This window comes from Uloborus diversus, chromosome 5, assembly GCF_026930045.1.
Source record: "Uloborus diversus isolate 005 chromosome 5, Udiv.v.3.1, whole genome shotgun sequence".
NCBI lineage: Eukaryota > Metazoa > Arthropoda > Arachnida > Araneae > Uloboridae > Uloborus > Uloborus diversus.
This window is the reverse complement of record NC_072735.1, coordinates 156,942,791-156,964,107: the sequence shown is the minus strand read 5'-3', so window position 1 is coordinate 156,964,107 and position 21,317 is coordinate 156,942,791. Positions and strand designations below refer to the sequence as shown.

General features: G+C 35.8%; 1 protein-coding gene across 1 annotated transcript in view; it reads right to left on the bottom strand.

Annotated features, from left to right (window-relative positions):
• Window positions 1–2,942: 2,942 nt before the first annotated feature.
• LOC129222736 (dual oxidase maturation factor 1-like) overlaps window positions 2,943–21,317 on the bottom strand; it is a gene marked incomplete at its 5' end in the record, with an annotated part of 34,092 nt that continues 15,717 nt past the window's right edge. The window contains 5 exon segments of the mRNA XM_054857269.1: window positions 2,943–3,159; window positions 8,550–8,713; window positions 11,725–11,849; window positions 13,523–13,639; window positions 18,042–18,253. Coding sequence (XP_054713244.1) covers window positions 3,075–3,159; window positions 8,550–8,713; window positions 11,725–11,849; window positions 13,523–13,639; window positions 18,042–18,253 — 703 coding nt within the window.

Here is a 21,317-nt window from a genome sequence, read left to right as displayed (position 1 = left end):
TTTTCCAATGGGAACGAAAAATGAATCAGGAGTGTTTTTTAAACTCACATCGTCCCACACCTGGCCGCATACAGGGATGGATTTATTTCAGGAGGGGCAGCCAAGCCAAACATGAAGGTAACGTCACAAATTGAAGTCATAAAACTTTCAATTTGTAATTTTGAGTTTTTTCTTTGGGAGGGGGGGGGGGTGCGTGTCCCACTCCTTAAATACGCCATTGACCCCCTCGAACTCTTCAAGTGCCCCGTCCCCTTAAATAAGCCCGTGCTCCCCCCCCCCCGGAGCAAAAGGTCTGAAAGAAACACTGCCACTCACCAACCCCGAAGACTGCTTCGCCATCTTATTTGGTCACGAAAATTTAAAGTGCCTGAAGAATCAGATTAAAATACAAGTTACGATTAAAACAAAATAAAAATACATATGACAACATTATTTTTAAAGAAACGTTTCAAAGAGCATCTCTCTCCCAGGGTCCAAACTAACCTGTACCAAATTTAACAGCTTAAGGCTTCCTGATTGAGTTTTTTTTTTTTTTTTTTTTTCAAAACTTCTGTATGACGCTTCACAAATGAACTGGTTCTGAAAAGGGGTTTCACTTACCCCAACCAACTCTACTACCTTTATTTCTCAGCCAACAAAAGTTAAAATTAAAAATTTGAGAGAAGAAGAAATAAAGCGATAAAAGATATTCGTGCAAAGCTATATACCCTCAATTTCTTCTCTCAAATTTTTAATTTAATTTGTATCAGCTGCCTTAATTAACCTTCCTACAAAGATATTAAAATGCAATTTTTTAGCAGTGTAATCAAGAAATCATAAACTTATTTTATTTCAAACTTTTTAGTGCGAACCGAGCTATAGGAATAGTTTCTAGAATTTCAAAAAATAAATAAATAAATAAATAAAAATTTAAAAAATAAATAAATAAATAAACAAATAAATGAATTATATTTTATACTTTTCTGCACAACGGTATTTATTTATTTTTTGAAAATTATAATTTTAAAGTAAACGTTAACATTTTTATTTTTTACCTGAAGAGAAAGAGCATTCGAGTAAACTTAAACCGTTTGTGCAGAAATACTAATTATTTCTTGCTACACAATTGAACAGCTTATGATTTTTATTTTTCAAATAACTTTTACATTTCAAAATACCCATAGGCAAAACTGAATTATTTTGAGAACCGGTTCTTTCGACCGGCTGAATCTCATGATTGCCGCTTATTGGACATTCTCAATCGTAAATCAAGTTAACTTAGAACGAAAACTAATTAAATGGTATAAATTATTAATGATGCAAGCATAAAAATTACAAATATTGATTGATAATGAAGTGATTTCCAAAAAAATGATATGGTACTTTGTTTTACAATATGTAGCTTATGAAATAAATTGCGTATTTATTTACTAAGTTAAAAGAAAAGCACCGAAATTTAGAGGCAGAGGAATAAAGTTTGGTGCTGCCATCTTTTGGAAAAATAAAAAACAAAGATGAGAACCCAGCTCGTTTAAAAAGGTCACTTCGACAATCTAACTAATAAGCAAAACAAATAATTTAGCAACTTAATTTTAAAAGGAATAGAACACACATTTTAAAATACGATCTTCCATTTCTCAGTTACAAAATCTAATTAAGGGCTGGAGGAATTAGAGCATTCAGTAAGAGCGAAGCGGCTCTTTATCTTTTTTTTTTTGGTCAATGGCTGTTTTTTTTTTTTTTTTTTTTTTTTTGACACTTGAGCCTCTTTTTTTTTCTGCATTAAGCGAATGAGAACAAGTCCACAACCTCTAATACTTTTGTATTTTTTAAAGGTAGATTAAATTTAAAATTTTTGTGTTTAAATGGTTAGTTTAAAGGCCTGTTATTTTAAAGTTTTTCTTTGAAGAAAACCACCTGAGAGGTGGAGGGTGTGGCCAGGGGTGCCCATCTAGGGGGGGGAGGGGCTCATGGTGCAGACTGTGCATTGAAATTTTTAGGGTGAGAGTGTTTTGAGGGGTATTCTTCTCATTTGTGGGGGGGGGGGTGCGCCCTTGCTCTTAGGAGAGGTGGGTACCCCCTGGGTGTGGCAAAGGGTACATACTCAGAGACCGACATAAATTGTAAAACTTTAGATATCAGGAAAAAAAATGGCTCCCAGACAAATTATTTCTTAAAATTTATAGAAAAATTCCACGGTTTCTGAAACATTCTTGTTCTAAAAGAACTAGTCACCAAGGTACTTTTGAGTTGAATCAACGACTTGGTGTGGTGGTTCCTGGGATTTGTCGGACCATACCCGTAGCTAGGACTTAATTTTAGACTGGTCATCCGATTTTACAGGAGAGGTAAGGGCAAGACGAAAGAGACTCAAATCTATTAACCCTTTTGCATTTATGGTCAATTGGTACAAAGTGGCACTTATAGATACTGTAATAATTTTTACACTACTAATTAGTGAAGGAAAGACATCTTTCAACTCTCAAAAACTGTAACACCAATACTGGAAAACTCTTTTTTTTTTTTTTTTTTTTTTAAAGAGCAAAACGCAGTTTTCAGATTGGAAATTAAAAGATATAACAAATACAAGATTCTATCAGTACTGGTAAAAATATTTACAGTACAGGCACTGTCAGACCTGCTGCCTCCCTCCCCCGACACTGTGTTGACCTTTGTATCTACTTATTGCATTTTATAGGAACAAAGAAAGAAAAGAACAAATTGGATAACAACGCGGTTTGGGGGGGGGGGGGGTAGACGGACATGAACTCTCAAACGAGGGCACTGGTTATACATACTTAAATATTCACTTACGTCTCGAGTCACAAAACAGTTCATGCAATTATGCAATTTGTTTTCTGCGTACATTTTTCTTAACATCATTTCGCGTGGCAGTTCCGCTTTACCTAAAACAGGAAGCAAGAGCTCATGTCGCTTTCCCGTGAAAAGTGTTAGAGGTAAAACAAATTTATTCTCATTTATTACAAGTGCACATCCACATACTTTTAACTGTATTTCAAATTTCTCTTTAGATTGACTTGATAAAAACAGTTAAATACGCTCTCCATTGGCAGGAAATGATGTTTCTATCATATTTATTCATTCAGAGTTTTTATGTCTCTCATGAGGATTTCTTCGAAGGATTCTCTCTTTGGTTCCTCTTCTTCAATCGTATCGAACCTGTAATAAAAAATCAAAATATCGTTAGTGCCGTCAGTACAAATGCCTTTTTACCCCCTCCCCCCCAAAAGAAAACGGTAAAGCTTTCGATTTACTAGGACAGTCAGGGTGGAAAATACACACATTTTGTATACTAAAAGTGTAATTGATAGTTTGAATCCCTTCTTTTTCTTTTCTTAAAAAGTAGTTTTCTCAAAAGTGATGGAGAAAAAATCTATCAATATTCTGTTTTGTATTGTAAAGGTGCGGAGGGATTTAACTTTAGAGTTTAGAGTGAATTTTTGAAAATGACCATTTTTTTCCTCGTTTCTAATGCTTCTCAAAGATTGATTTGATATGATTCTTTCTTCTTGTTGGCGCGAAACAGTGCGGGTCATTAGAGTGAGTTGATTTGTTGAAACTAGAAATCAGGTGCGAAAGGGTGACTGGATCTAAGTGAAGGTAAAAAAAAACAAAAAACATATGGTTTTGAAAATTTGCACATACGTACATAAAGGGCTTCTGATAAACATATACTAAAAGTTTCCGGTGGTAGGCAAATGTGGAGCTCGGAACCGCCAACTTGGATTTTAGGTGCGTTTTTTCGGTTTTCATTTTATATCCCAAAAACAATTTACTTACTAGCAAAATTATCAGTTAATAAACTATAGAGCAAAAAATCAACTTTAAAGGGATTTTTATGTTTTGTTTTTTTTTTTTTTTGTTTTTATTGTAACTGTAATAGATGCGGAAATATTTAATTTCCACATTCTTGACGTTTGAAAACTAACGATTTGGCCTCAGTATCTTTTCTTTTTGTAAAGTCCCCTCAAAGATTGATTTCACATGATTCTCTTTTTCTTATTGGCGCAGAATAGTACGGATCATGAGAGTGTTTTGGCTTCTTTAACTGTAAAACAGGTGAGATGTTGAGCAACGAAGGAAAATAAAAAATATTTGTAAGCGTTATTTTTATTCTTATCTTTTTTTCTAACCAGTGACATTTTCACATTTATTCGCTCATTGTTCTGCATTCTGCCATTTATATCATGTCAACACCATCATTTACGGTAGTAGAATATTTATGACACTATAGCTGAGTGACTGTTTATATGCATCAATAATTGGAAATGGCGGACTTAAAACGACAGACGTTTCATTCGCTGTACAGTGCACCAAATACTTTCCATCACTGTCCAATTGTCCTCTATTACAGGGATTCGCAAACTTTTCTGATTCGCGGCACCCTTTGAAAAATTAGAATTTTCTCAAATCACTCTACTCGATCTCTGTTACATGCGCATGTATTGACACCATGGACACATCGCGGCACAATTCGCTTCCTCTTACGGCACCCAGTTTGGGAACCCTGCTCTATTAAATTCTTTTCTCTGCTTTCCTTTATAGCATAGGTAACTGATCCTTAGTTCCTGGCACCCTAGAGTGCCACGGTGAAACTTTGGGAACCCCTGGTATACAGTACATTGCTGCATTGTATGCATAAACTGACTGGTCTCTTGACGGTTAACCTGCAGACTAGTGATGGGCATAATCGAGTTTTCATAATCGAATCACTCGATTATTCAAGATCCTTTCAGAACTCCATTATCACGAGCTCCCGATTATCAGATCTAGAGTTATCGACTATCACAACTCGAGTTCTCGATTGTCACATTTTGAGTTCTCGATTATCACAACTCGGGTTCTCGATTATCAAGTCCGAGAACTCGATTCAAAATAACTCCGCGACTTCGAAAGATCTGGCAAACATTGACTCCGCAAACATTGGCAAAAGTTGCAGATTTTAAGGGAAAATGACCGATTTCGTCTCCGAATTAAAAACCTTGAATCTGACTCCTTTACCCCAAAATGAGATGGACTCCGACTCAGACTCCGCAGCCATGGGGTTTAGTGTGAAAAAAATATTGTTGGTATGATTTGTTTTTAATTTTCACGCTAAAGTTGTAATTTATGTATTCAGTGTTTGGCGGAGAAATTCGGAGTCCTTAATGTTTCTACATAAAGATATCCCCAGACGATTTTCTAATAATAAAAATTATTTCTTTAAGTTGATATTTTGTTGTTTTTTTATTTGTTTTGAAAGTACATTTATTCATTTTTTAATTTTTTTTAGCAACAGGGAGAAACAACCCCCCCCCTTTTTTGACACATTATATTTATTTTAATGATCTCATTATTATTCTTTTTTTTTTCTTTTTGAAAGCGATTAAAGATTTTTTTCAACGGAAAAAAATATACTAGCTGTTTTGTTTAAAATATGCTAATATTTTATTTGTTCATTTGTTTATTTTTTACGCATATATTTCTTCATGAATGAGCGAAGGACATTTGATTTCTAGAAACAGGTTAAATTGTTAAAAAGTTACGTTTGAAAAAATTTGCGATTTTAGCTAACTTTGAGAAAATTGATCACATACTAGAAAGTCGATATTGGTGTACGAAAAAGTAGTCTCGTTTAGTTCTGGACGGAACTTTTTGTCAAAGAATGACACAGATAAAAGTGAACCAAACCAAATGTTGAAAAACAAGCCAACAAAAGAAATAAAATAAACATAATAAGAAACACATAAATGCTTGAAACTTCCGCAGAAAAAGAGAGGTGGGGGGAAGGGGTGTTCTTCGCAGAGTGTCACGCCCACGAATTGAAAAAGTTCAGAAACTCATTGTGTAATGCTGAAATAGTTTACGTTCAGTCATTCGTAACACAAAGGGAAATCACCTTTTTCTGAAAGTACATTGCGCTGTTGGGTCATTTTTTAAAAAGAATTGAAATTCGTTCAGATTATTTTTCTACAAAAGCAAGAGTCTCGTCTTTTTGTTTATCCCAATGTACCATACTTCGGGGATGGTCATCTTCAGAACCAACCATACGTGCCATTAAAATGTCGATTCAACTATTCTTGTGCAAAAAGCAATTACTCGAAGTAAAGTCGTTTACATTAAACAAAAAGTTCATGCAAGTTCTTTAGCCATCGAACTGACGGAGGGGAGAATATGCAAAGTTGGAATTCAAAGAAAGAATCTGGTGCGAACGGGGAAAACAAAATGAATATCAAAGGGGGTCACTGTCCTGAGATGAGTCAATGAGGATTTAAAGAGAGTGTGAGAGTGCCCAAGAGTGGTAATGATAATACTAGGTCATTTTTTTTTCTTTCCAATGGGACTGTATAAGAGACTCACCTCAAGAGGCGTCTGTCATAACCAGACCTAGTGCGCTCCCCGACAATGCATCAGTCTTTCGTGTGTCACCATTAAGGTGCTGATGCATGGCACAGTAGTGTTTGTGACGCCCAGTTTCCACCAGATGGAGGCACCTGGGCTCTCATTTGATGCGAAATTGCACTAGGAATTTAACTTAGCCGAGGGATATTCTAAGCCAAACGAATACCCAAGGGATCTTTTACATGCCGAATAATCATACGTCATGGGCGCTGAAGATTTTCTGCATCTCGAAAATCCAAAGACTGGCCATCCAGGTCAGAACCTGGGTCCCCAGGCGTAGAAGGCCAGCGCCTAACCATCACGCCACCAGCCGGCATACTAAGTCATTTCATGACAAATAAAAAAAACTCGACTATCTCACGCGGCTGTGGAGTCGGAGTGGAAGATTCGAAGTGGAAGAGTCGGAGTCGGACTGATTTTAGGATAAAGGAGTCGGAGTCGGGAGTAGAAAGTTTAAAGGACTTACACGAAGTTCTAAAGATAAAAGAGGGAAAATAGTTTTTCAAAAATGCACTGAATTCGAAATTTAATATCTCCGCACCTATTGCTGCTTAAATTTTAGCAGAAACACCTATTTTAATTTTAAGCTTTTTAGTTATCAATTGATTAATTTGCTCGTAAGTAAATGGTGTTTTAGTTACAAAATGAAAACTGATAAAACATGCCCAAAATCCAAAATGGCGGCCGGAGCTCTCCCCCTCTTTCCAAACTATATGTTCTTTGTTTTTCAAACCATTAATTGATTAGACCAGTGTGACCAACCTACAGCCCACGGGCCACATCCGGCCCGCGAAGCTGATCCGTATGTCCCGTTGTATTGTTCTATGTTACAAACCGAAAAGCACGATTATTGTCTACACATATATCTGGAGCCAGATATTCAAAAATTGGTATCTGAAAAACATGTATTATTTAATAAAATAAGCATCAAGTAATGATATCAACAATGGGGTTGTTTCCTTCAGTCAAAAGTACTACTTTTAGTCACTGAAATTGATAGAATAAGTAAAAAAAAAGGAGCAAGAAAAGAACTTTTATTTTCCCTATTTATTTATTTTTTAATTGTCCGAATTTGGAAATAAGGCGTGGTCTTTATGACGTCACAAGTGATGTACTTTGGCATGCCACTCCATTGTCGCGTTAAATGCTTAGCGCTCTTTGCTGTCAACCGCGTTTTGAGGTAACGAAAATTTGCGTTGTGCGCTAATCACATCTGTGAATCGCATTTCATCTCTTGTGATGTCATGTGTAGAAGTGTAAAAAATAAATTTCAATTTGCGCACTGAATAAAATAATTGCTAAAAAATATTAAACTAAGTCAAACTATTTAAAGATAGTCAAATCCCATATTTTTAAGCATGCTCTTTCACACAAAAATACCTTTTCAAATTACGGAAACAACCTCATTATTGCATGAAATACACCGCCAGCTCAGTCAATTCCAGCCGAGGACTGCAGTTTCGTGCTTATTAGCACTCATCAGCCCGGCATAGGAAAGTGACTGAGCTGGAGGTGGAAAATCTCTTAAGGAAGCCTAGAGTGCCAAACAAACTGGTAGCTAATACAGACTTAGCACTGACCAGACGAGTGACCGAAACAATGGTTCGGTTCAGCTCGAATGAATTGACTGAGCTGGCGGTGTATTTCATGTATTTCGGCCTTAACCCTGGCTACAGGGCGGTAACTTACTGAATATACCTGCCTTGCTTTCAATATTCGAGTTGAAGCGAACCATTGTTTCGGTCACTCGTCTGGTCAGTGCTAATTCTTTATTAGTTACTAATTTGTTTAGCACTCTTGGCTTCCTTAAGAGGTTTTCCACCTCCAGCTCAGGTCACCTTCCTATGGCGGGCTGATGAGTGCTAATAAGCACGAAACTGCAGTTCTCGGCTGGAATTGACTGAACTGGCGGTGCATTTCATGTATTTCTGCCTTAGCGCTGGCTATAGGGCGGTAACTTACTGAATAACTAGCTCATTATTGGGTTGTAACTTTCTTACCTTTTCCATATTTTCCCCTGTTATTTAGAAAACATTTTGAAATTTTATCTGCTTTCCGGCCAGTGAGAATGATTTTAATATAAGGTGCTGCCCTGGAGCAGAACAAGGTTGGACATCATTTACTGGACTAGACTAAGAGGAAAGAAAGAAACATTGTGGGCGCCTTACTTGGTGAGGTTGAGATTCTCGTAGACGGGCAGTTCGGAAGCGCGAACAGTCAGCCCTTTCAGGAGGCGTTGTTTGCTGGGATCTCGAGGCGTGGGCACAGGATGCTTCTGAGATGCTCTTTGGAAACGACTGGACATGGTCCTTTTCCGGAGCGTGAAAATCTCCTGAAAGAGGGAGACGGGTTTGAATCAAACGATAATAACGATACCCTAGGGTGGTTCAAAAATGCATGCAAAAAAAAAAAAAAGGTTGCTCCTAGATAACAGAACACCCCTCAATATTTTTAGACTTGTGGAGAGTAATATCCTAATTTTAGCTTCCTGTTTCGACTGAAGAAGGTGCTCAACCCCCTCCCCCAAACTTCATAAGTATGAGAGGGGGGGGGGGGGCCTAAAACATACAATGAAATGAAAAACCAATGCTACATGTTATAATATGCACTAGCAATATGCATATAGAATGCAATAAAATAATTATTTACAGAAAAAAACCAGCTGGGGAAATTAAAGTGTTTCTGAATTTGTGACATGTTCTATGGTACGGTTAATGTTAAATTAAAGGGTCATTGAGCACCCTCTTAAAATTTGACTAAGACGCTGAAACTTTCACGGCATAACACTATTAGTAAATCTAAAAAAAAAAAAAGTGTGTAGGGGGTCTTCTGGACTCAAGCTGAAAAAAAGTTTTTTGGTATAGGGTATATTAAAATCTTGAATTGTAGAATAAGTAACGACACATCCATCATCTTGGGGCTAAACGATGCTTTCTTCCTATGTCCGCTACAATAGGAGTAACGTGAATTGCTCCTTGATGGTGGATTAACATGGAGTCAGTAAGAGACTACAATCAAGAGGGAAACCACGCTACTTCACCATAGTAAGCAGAGGAAGAAAGCATCGTTTGGCCCCAAGATGGCGGACGTGTCTCTACTTAAGCTACGATCTAGGGCTTTAGGGTGTACTTGCCAGGAATCCATACAATGGTGTAATGATAGAAAAAAAATATATATATATAAATTATTGAGAAGAGATACTATGGAGGGAGTGAAGACTTTCATTCGTGAAGCAAAGGCTCTAAGTTACGTGATAGCGAAGCATTTTGGAAGAAATCAGGTTTCTTTCGCTAGTTTCACGCAAAACATGTCAAACATTCCTCGTTGCTGAATCAAGTGACTTGGGGTTTGTGCCTTAGCTTTTTCTTAGCCAATGATTGTACTTGTTCCCTCCATTTACTAATTCCTGCTCTAAGATATAAACAGGTAGCAGTCGAATGAGAATAGTGGATTTTATTTATTTATTTTTTCAGCCCTCGAGTTCCCGTTACCGAGACATGAACCACCCTTTGTTGAAAGGTCAAAGTCAAATTTTTATCAAAATTAATTTAATATTGTTTCATATTCTTCAAGAACACACAGATTTGTGTTTGATGGGTCCTTCTAACCAGGGCTGCATACAAGAGGTGGATTTTTAGGATTCAAACTCCCTTCGAAAATTTTCAAAACCATTCCGAAAAATTCTTTGTATCAAACTTTAATTTCTAAAAAAATTATTGTTATTATTTTATATTTTACTAGAAAAAATATCCGGCGTTGCCTGTGTCAGTAATAATTATGAAAAACTATCGTTACTTGCATTTCTTTTCTGTGTTAAGTGAAAGAATTCAAAACACACCTTTTTGATGTGATTAAAAATCTAGCTTCTTACTTACTCATAAAACTAAAATAGCAATAAGTATAAAGAACAAAATAGTATTCATTTAGAAACGAAAGCAAGCATATACAAATTTGAAGAATTTTAAAAATATGAAATTAAACTTCACATGTTTAAAAAGATTAATCTGTTAATACTTTCTTCAACGTGCAGTCTAAAACCTTCTCTGTATGGCTAATGAAGAACGAAGTGTTTAAAAAAATGTAGCCTCCCCGTAATCCCCTTATACTTGCTTTAGTTATTTTGCGAAATTTCAATTATTGTGGGTTCTTTGTGCGATTTAAAATGTTAATAAATTTGCGGCAATCGTTTTGGGATACCTTTGATAATGCTCCTCCTCCTTACTTAGTAAAGCGGTCTGTTACTAATTTTCGTCAAAAAGATATTGTCGCCAAATACTGAGATACTTCTAGTCACCATAACATGGCGCTAAACATTTTCATCCGAAATGTTTCCAAAATAAGTAGTGAAATTTGGCGATTGTTTGAAATTGTGAAAAATAAAAGTTTTTGTGCTCTTTGTGATTTGCTTAATTTAGTTAGTGGGTAATTTTATATATTAAAAAAAATGTTTCAAAGACTTTTAATGGCGATAGTTTGTTTACATAGTGAAAACTGAGAAACATGAAACATTATTACGTAGACCTTGGCTTCAAAAACAGTGACAGTTGAAAAAATTTCTAAATGCATCAGTTGCTGAATTCTTTGCAAAATGTTTGGCAATATTTCTGCTGGTTGATTGGATAATGGGTAAGTGTCCAATCAGCATTAATAATAACAATAAAAAAAACATTAATTACATTAAAGTTCCGTTTGAATGGAAAATGATCAGCCAAATCCCTTTATCATTAGCCAATCTTGTGGGAAAACGTTACTTTAAGATTTAACTTGAGAAAAGCCTCAAACAGTCAGACGAAATTCAACAATACAACAATTCTTGCTATCAACTGGGAGTTGAGATGATACACTAAATAATGAATTGGGGTAATGGGTTGATGAAAGCCTTCGAGCGTGGAACAAAAAAGCTCATAACTCGTTTTTTATACTACTTAGAACTTTATAATATATGCCATTTTCAGCAGAAAAATTAGCGCTTTCGATGGACACATAATGTTAATATGTGCACGTATCCCCCCTCCCCATATTAGGAAACTTATGCGAAAATTGAGACTTAAATCGGAATTAAAAAAAAAGGAACTATCAATCGGATTTTTTTCAAATTGGTCTATAAACCTTCCCAGTACCAAAAAGAACAAACGGTGAAAGTTTCAGCCAAATCTGCCGGGTAGTTTCTGAGATCTTAGGGAATACACAAACACATAAATTTACCAACATACATTTTTATATATAAAGATACATTTTTAAAATCTGACAACATGTATTGTCTATATAAGTGATTGTCTAGTTAGTGACGATAAAGAGGTTCATAAAAATTAAGAAGATTAAAAAAAAAACCGAGTTTCTTACCTGAGACGCTCTTTTGAGAGAAGTATAATCGCTATCACTGGATGAATGACTTGACGCTTGACTGGAATGTTGAACAGTTGCGTATGAAACCACTTCAGGAGGGATTAAGCCTAGTTCTGCAGGATCTATGCAGAACAAATTAGACATCAAAAACATATTTCTTTGCGAAACAAACTAGTGTTGAAAATAGTACAGATTAATCAATGCGTATCATGCCTATTTCGGAAATCGGAAAATAAAGAATGTTTTAAAAAATCTACAACCTTCTAAATCTGGGGAAGGAGATACATGAAAGTTTCTAAGACTTCAATTAAGAAAAAAATCCGGGGGCCCTTCTCCGAACCTTTGTCTGAAGTCACGAAAGGAAGTCTAAATTTGAGTTTTTAGGACTTGATCAGTTCAAAAAAAGTTACGGGGGTGGAACCTCCGAACCCCTTCTTTTCTCTTTAAATCACCCAAAGATAGCTAAAATAGCGTTTTTCAAGCCTTCACTCAGGAAAATTTTCGGAATAGAACCCTCAAATCTGTATTTGTAAGTTTGCTATAAAAGGTCATAATTTGAAGTTTCGGAATTTTTTTCGGGAAGAGCCCTCGTTACCGTTACATCACTAAAAACAGTCCAATTTTTTTTTAAAGACTTCAGCTTCGAAGAATTACTGGGAGAGAGATTTTTATCCTCTCATTTACTTATTCCTCACCGCTCTCCAAACAATTACAAAACTACACTAAAACTGCGTTGTTAAAACTGCAAGTCTCCGAAGTTTCTCCTTTTTAATTCTCCCAAAGATAGTCTAAAATAAAAGTCTTCAGTTTCCAAAAAGTTTAGCCTCGCACTTATAAGCTCCTGTCGCCGCCATTGGACGGATGTACTGTAATTTTCTCTTAGTTTAACAAATGACTCAGCAATGCTAAGCCATGTGACAAGGGCCTTTCAGTCTTGACTAATCGGCTATGGCGAAAGAAGCTGCTGGTGCCTTCGCTGTTGGTTCTTCAGGTCACGTGACTTAATATGGAAGTTGCAACCTATTAAATGTCCATATTTTGACTATTGGATATTGTTAATCGACCCTCAAAACTAAAAAATTCACCATCGCCGAATTTTAAGACACCGTGATTGATTTTTAATGAATTTTTAAAAATCCACGCGCAAAAGTGCGCTCTTCTGAAACGTCACGAGCTTACGTCACAGGGCACTAATGGGCAGCCTTCCACCGAAGATCCCTTGTTTTCGCTACGGACATTTTGAGCGGGCTGATATTTTTATTTTTTAGAAATTCAATAATCCTTTTGAACACACTATGGAGGCCGGATTCGTTAAAGCACAATCTAATAATCTTCCTCAAGTAACATCAATGATGGTATTCGAATATTTCCGAGAGGATGAGAGGTTTAATGTTTCAGAAACGCGAGGAGTTAAATGCGAAGAGGTAAGCCTTACGTTTCGTCTTCGAAGTCAACTGCTCGTCCTTCGGCTTCTCCCTTGGCGAAAGAGCGCATGACGTCACTTCCTGTGCCATTTGACGTCACAATCGCTTGAACTTTAAAAATTAACTTTTAAAAAAAACTACTTATCCTACCGCAAAAATTTGTTCACCTATAATGTTCATACATGTTACTCTATCATATAAAAATAAAATTGAAAAATCGAAAACTTCCCCATTCTGTACTATTAACTCCGCCGTCCGCCCACTCGGAAGAAAGCATCCTTCCTATCAAAAACCCTGGCTCTAATACTTCAAATGCCTTGAAATGAGAACAGATAAATCCGGCTGCTATGTTTGAAAGGCAGAGTTCTTACCAACATAAAAGTCTTCATAGTCTTGCAGAATATCTGAACCGAAAAACATTGCCAGTTCTTCCGGGTAACGTAAATCCATAAAAATGATCAGTAGTGCTAAAAGCTCACAAAGTAAACCTAAAAAGGAAAAAAATAATATCTGATCAATAAAGCATTTTGTTTGTGTTGTCATAAAATCGATAATTATTCTAATCTTAACGAATTGAGATCAGAGGAGTTAATAAAAATTTTGCTTCGACGGATTTTTGATCAAACTACTGTGAAATTAAAATACTTTATGAAAAAAGAGGTATTACTGGAGCACGCACTTTTTTGAGGGACATTTTTCTTGTTCGAAATATATTGCAATATTTCAAGTGAACTATTTCTAATTTTGAAAAGGAAAAGTCTTGCTGCAAGATGAAAAACAAAGATTTTGTCGGTGCCTTGCATTTTATGCTAACGTGTGTTGACTGTAATAAATTTAAAAATAATAGCAATAATAGTAGCAATTACAATAAAATGGACTTCGATTGAAAGTTACTGATGATTCATAAAGAAGCAAACATTGATTAAAAATATTAAACCGTTAACGATATTAACACAACAGTTCCTTAACATCTTCGGTACTAAGCAGGGTTGGCTTTCTGCCGGCAGAAACTGGTTATAACCGGTAAAAACCTGCAGAAACTGGCAAAAACTTAAAAGTGTCTTTAATAACTGAAGTAATTTGTAAATGATATTTGTTTAAGTAAACTAAAAAAAAACAAACATCATTTCATCATTTTAAAAAATAACATCCAATGCTAGTGCCCTTGATTTAGTTCAGAAAGGGAACTTTTCAATTGCAGAGGCTCACATTATTTGGATTAATTTAACAAAGGATAAAAAATCATACGGAGGTGCTTAGGAAAGAGAAGTGACATATAGAATTAAACAGGCATTACTGATTGTAATTTTCTCACTTATCTGCTTCCTCTAAATTGTTTGCGCTTGAAATTATCATGTCCTGTGCTTCAAGAAGAAAGTGCTCGAATTATACTTGCCTAGATTTTGTACCTAATGTCACAGCTTTGCAAAACAAATTGGCCCCATTTCTCAAAACTTATTTTTCCAGTCAAATTTTTACCACAACCCCGGTTACTATATGGTGGACCAGTTATACAATAGATGAAAGTTTCACGAACATTGCTTGCTCCTTGATGCATTGTCTGGTAGCTCTTCTATTTCAAGAATATTCTAAACAATGTAACATTTGATTTTGAATTGTGATAATTTTGAAATAAAATTACAGGGCTTTGGTTAACAATTAATTATTTTTTCCATGCATGTTCTGTTGTATATCAAGAATTAATTTTTCATTTTGTGAGTTTTATCCATTTTCTGCCAAAAATGTGGCAGAAAGTGGTTTTTGCCATGCCGGTTTTAACCGATTTCTACCGGTGGTTTTAACCGACTCGGCAGAAACTTGTCAACCCTGGTACTAAGTCAATATTTTAACAGCGTGGAAGCCAACTAAAAAACTTTAAAGCTAATATTTTTTGGCATTCATTTGTTTGTCGCATACTATCTTTATTCACGTAAGCTCTACAACTTTACCATGCTTTTCTGGTGGCTTGACAGACATCCTATTTTATGTTTTTAAAAAGTCATTTCTGAGAAGTTTGAAAAAAGTCGAGTACAATTTAATTCTTCAACGTAGAACAGTTTTGTCATGTCATGCAATCCAAATGTATAATATCTATTTGTGGTGGTACAAGGATATACTGTTTGATCACGGATTGTATGGAATTGGCAAAAGTCCAGTTAAGACAAGTCCAACTGAATGAGGGGGAAAAATAAAAATTTGATGAACGTGTTCCGCTCATTTAAATGAGACTCTGCTTAGTTTAGAGACTAGCATGCATCTGCAAAAGCTGACATCCCTAAAAACCAATAGATGCATCCATTTCCGCGTGTAAGCCGGATGTTTGCCTTTCCATACAATCCATGGTCAAACAGTACATTTCTTATTTAACAAATAGAATGATGTACTCATACTCATCCACACAAAAACCACTTGCTTAAAATGCAACTTAAGGTGTTCATTTGCAGAGATTTTCAATTATGACTGGTTTTAACTTTATTAGTAGAATAACTTTAAAAGAATTAGACACTGCGAGATAATGAAATTAGACAAAGTAACAGACAAGTGAATAGAACCTGAAGAAATGATATCTGCTAGAAGAGCTACCGTTATAAAGAACTCTCAGTCTTCTGAAAAGTCTTCAGACTATTTTTTAGTCGGGACGAACAGAAAAAAAGAAAGTAAATAAAAATCTTAGATTTTACTAAACGAAAATTTGTACATTATTTTCCGGGATATAATCCACAGGTAGCATGTTGTAGGGGTATGTGAGGCAAGGTGAGATAGTTAAGATAACTTACTTTTTCCAAAATGAACAAATTGGAAATTTGTCTTGAAGATTACAGAAATAATAATGTATTTTATTATTAAACTAGAAAGTCGCCCGTCATGGTATGACGGGTGAAAATTTGCTTCAACAGTTGATCACAGCAATTGCCTGTTTGGTGATATTTTGGTAGTTTAAGTTTTAACCTTAACTCCAGTGGATTAACCCTTAACTCCAGTAGATAGCGGTCATTGTTTACCACTTTTACGTTTATTCTTTCTCCTAAAATGACAGTCCATGGCTATCTTCGATCCGCGAAGATAGCCATGGACAGTCTTACCAGTAAAACAGTCAAGCCATCCAATCGAGTTCAGCCTTGTCACAATAAAGCCTTTTCCTGCATGTTAAATTCTACCAAATAATATTATCATGCCATGGCGCGAGTTTCATTGTTGAAACACGCGGATTATTCGATCATAGGCTATTCGCAACTCCAACGAACTGTAGGGGGCACTGAAGTCACTGTCTAATGGCGGAATTGAAAACTAAAACAAACGCACATGGAACTAAAACGTGGCAATGTTTTAGTTCCATCGGCAGTTTTGTAAATCACCGCAAGGTAGCGTATTCGAGCGCTGGAGTTCCGAATTATTTATGTGAGGATTTTCCATTGAATCATTATTTATTTATTTATTTTTTGGCGGTAAATTTGTACTTTAAAAAAAAGTGGAAAATGCTAACTTTTTTTTCCCAAAGGGGCAAAGTGAAAAATAAAATATTTTTCTAATGAAATGATTTGTATCTGATTATTGAACATATTTTTCATCAAATGAATGAGTAAATAAAAGAATTAATGAAAAAAAAGTAACATCAAAGAAACTGTAGCAGAAAGTCTGTGGCGGGCCTGCATCCAGGAGACCCCAAAGCCCCTACAAGCTTGAAATTTGGTACGAAAATTACTTCGTGGCCCAGGGAGTTTGCACTAGGGTTTTTTTTTAATTTAAAACTTAAAATTAGTTCTTTTGTAATTAATTTTCTAAGCTAAAATTTCATGTAAATTGCTTACTAAAGGGATGAAAAATTTTCCACAGCCCTTAACATTTGATATCGTTCGAAGGATATTTATTTCTCTGCATTCCAATGCTTGTTCCAATTTTCTCAATTAACTGGAATAGCAGATATAAGGGTTTCAATTTTGGCGAAAATTCCTAGACTCAACTCAATTCAAGTCCGGAGCTAAAGATCAAAATATATTACTAGAGAGCTAGAGACCAGGAATTTGATAGCGACTTTTCAAGAGTCCAAAAGTGCCGTTTTGCTATGCTCAGGAGCCTCATAGCACCTATAGCTGTGCAAGTTGGTACAAGTTAGTTCGGAACCCGAGAAAGGGCTCTTCAAAGCGCTTTACTTTTCTTTTTTTAATATCTTGGTTATGCATATTTCTGCTAAGTTCTTTTTGTCTTTGGTTGAGAGCAGGATTGTTCTCTAATTATGAGCTCTTTACTTAAATTCCATTTTCCACGGTAAGGAGAGAGGGACTTTTTCTTTGAAACAGAACTCGAAACGTGTTTTTTAATGATTCTTTCTAATAGACGGTTTAAATCTGTGCGAATCAAATAAGATTGTGCAGCAATCTTCGGGGGTTGGTGAGCGCCGGGGAGCAGGGGGTGGAGCCGGGACCGCCGCGAATTTTAGAGTGAAGTCCCATTTTCTCTAAGATTCGCGGCGCTCCCAGTAGAGCCCCCTAGTATTTAAAAAGGAAAAAGCACTTTATCATTGTATAACAACAAAAATAATTTTCATATTACAATATGAGTATCAATTTTTGAAAATTGCTTGCATTATCATATGCTTTGATTTTCAGAGGTGACTTTTAATCGGTTGGAATAGACTACAGATTATGTTACTAGTTACAATATTAGCAAATAGTTTGCGCTTAAAACAAAGAGTAAATATTTCACCATTTCACTATGCCCCATATTCTCCTATTTGTAGGGTTTAAGTTTTTCATTATATTTTTATACATTTTTCGGAGCTGCTTTAGATTCTACGATTATGCTAATATATGTTTATCTTGCAGATTATTTTGGGATTTATCAATCTGCGTCGCAGACCGTTGCAAACAATTCTACTGCAGGGCTTCTCACCTGTGAAAAGAACCAACCAGAAGCACCATCCATAGTGCAGGACAAGAGGCTTGGACTGAAACCGCAACTCCACGGGCACGGCATTCCTGATGCTGTGAAACAGAATGTTCGTCACCAGCAGGCAAATTCCGGTCAGACTCAAGTAGTACGCCCCGTATCGGATGACCAGGAACAGCAAGATGTTGGTGAGAATCCAAAGTGGAAACGACATCCTATTAAGAGAAGGAAGCTAATTCAACTTACTATTGGAAATATTTTATTACTTTTCCTCCGTGTAGTTTTTTTACCGTGGTATATTCAGTGGCATGCCTAGCATGGGTGACACCTGGGGCGGTAATTGGTGGAGACACCTCCTCCCCGGGAAAATTTTCAAATTTGTAGTCTTAAAAGTACATTTTAGCTTTATATTTTTCAAAAACTTGCAATTTGTTGATGTCACCCCCCAGACGGGTGACACCCGGAGTGGAACGACCCCCCAACCGCCCCCGTAGTGACGCCCCTGGTATATTGCATATTTTTGTTTTGGAGTCGTAAGAAAGTTCTTGTTCGGTTTGAAAAAGTTTTAAATTTCTACAAGTTTAGTAGCAGCGGCTATAAAACCCCACTCCCTGTAATTTGTACTGCACAACGTTGCTTTTTCCATTTCCATCTTTATTGGTTTTCCCTGTTTTTCCCTATTCGGAACTCCAGCGCTCGAATACGCTACCTTGCGGTGATTTACAAAACTGCCGATGAAACTAAAACATTGCCACGTTGCGTTCCACGTGTGTCTGTTGACGTAAACACCGGCAGTTTGTTCTGAGTATTTATTAACGCAATCGATGAGTCTTAGTTTGCTTTCAGCTACAGAAATTAATTCGTCCCTTAGTAGTATTCTCGAGCTTCTCAAAATAATGTTAGTTTTCCTTATTTCCTTCTAAAATATGAGTTGATTGAAAATGGTGAAAGCGAAAACTGGATTAACAAACTTGGATAACGTTATACAAGGTAAAACATGTTATTGTTTTGTATGAATTTGTAAGAATATGAGTTTTTTTTAATCTTAAATTAATTTAACTAACCATCTTTTACAGCAGCATTTAGTTGGAATGGACGGTATGCAAAATATTTTCTTGAATATATTATCGTAGAACAAAATGAAAAATGTTTCACCGAGAAAGAATTTACTTTATTCCTTTTATTCTCAGCTGAAAGGTTTCGCCAAATTTGTTTAGGGTTATAGTTTTAGTATTGTGCGAGCAAAGTAGCCTTGGCGAGATTTCGTGTTTTTAGTTAAACCGTTTTTAATTTTTATCATGAGTGGAATAAAATGGTAGTAAGATTACAGAATTCGATAAGTAAAGAGAAATAATGGTCAATCAACTGAAAAGAAAACTACCACCATATATCCGTAAGAATTCTGTAGATGATTTGCATAACATGACATAATTAAATCGTAACTCAGAAATTAGAAAAATCGAAACAGAAAAATTTTAAATTAACCGATTCGGGAATTCGAGAGAAATAACTCATCAACAAATGCAAAACAATAAGCGCTAGCCAAGCAAGGCAAAGAAGTATCATCTTCTTTCGATAACAATTTGTAATGTCATATTGAATTTTCTAGCATTAATTGTTGTTCTTGTCAGGCTACAATTATTATTTAGATTTATCAAGAATTGATAAATATCGAATTCAACATCGTGGAAATAGCTGCTTAGAACTACGAACTACGTAGTTTGCATTCATCTTTGACGTTTAGTAATGCTTCTTGAATTCTCATTTCTTTCTACGTGGGCCAGAATATCAACAAGACTTTGAAAATTAATTTAAAAAGAATAAAGCGAAAAAATAATGCATACGAACAAAAATCACAACACTTTTAGCATTTTCTTCGTTACCACATGCGTTTGTTTTAGTTTTTAAGTCGGCCATTAGACAGTGACTGCAGTGCCCCCTATAGTTCGTTGGAGTTGCGAATAGTATTTCGTAATAGGTGAAGAGTGAGCACAGTGAGGCTCGAAAATTCTATTAAATTTTTTGTCATTAAAAAACAAAGAAATCAATTCCTTTCAAATGGTACAATATTTGTCACTGTAATAGGAATTATAAAAGTGAACCTGGAAAAAACTACGAATTTTCACAAATGAAAAAATAAATAAAAACGAAATGCAATTTCTGTCTCGCTGTTCTCCCAGTAAGTGGAAACGGTGACTGATACATTTTTTTGAATTAGCAAACTTAGAAGGATCTAAATTAACCAGGAAGAATATGAATGATTGTTGCCGTTTGGTTTTGGTATGAGCTACTGCCTTTGTTGTTGTTGGCGTGTCCATAATAAACTGCTACGGAAAGATTGGAGCCATTGCCTAGGAAGGTTGGGCTTCTTTATTAACAGATAAGACAACACAAGAAAAATTTACAGCACACAGAGAGGAAATAACACCCAGGGCAACCGCGGGAATCGAACCCGCAACCTCCGGCATATGAAGTGAAGCATCTACCATAGAGCCACGGAGGCCCCAGCTACTGAGTTTGTCAAGGTAAATTTCATGTCTTTTTGACACACAGTAGTGACAACTCCCACGTATTTGCTTGGGACTGAGATTGATTAAATGATTCTGGATTAGTAAATTGGTCTAACTTAACGTGTTATTTGGTGATTCAGCATTTGATAAGGATAGAATGCGTCCCCCTTCACCGCCACTGTTTACATATAACTTTTAGCTGTAATTATGCAATAACGTTATTTTATGTAATAAAAAATAGTATTTTTCTTACTGTTACAGCCCTTTACGAAATTAATGTTGTATTTTGTCAACGAATGAGAATATTTTAAAAGAAGAAAAGTTTTTTTTTCTCCTGCACTCTTCTTTCTTTTCCACATATCGCTCATTTGGAAGAGGAGTGCCACAACACGAAGAAATGAAATTTTACAGAAGAAGCATTTGAAGTTTAACTCTTCAGGAAGTTTGCTGCAAGAAAAGTAAATTTTCTGTGCCCTCCAGTGGTTAATATTAGAAAAAAAAATCTGTCATTATTTTCCAAAGAAGATAACGTTATTTGACCCTTTAAACGAAAAAAAAAAAATTACAAATTTCGTATTGTGATACTCTTTTTCCAAACGATATACGCAATACCTCTGGGTTGGAATTGATATATCTAATGAAACATATACGAGGATTAGAGAAAGAAGAAGAAAAAAAAAAAAAGGTTCGCGATCGGAATGGTTAATCTGAAGTAATTCGAGTGCACATCGCTTGAGTGCCGACATTGCACTCAGCTGCTTTTCTGCTC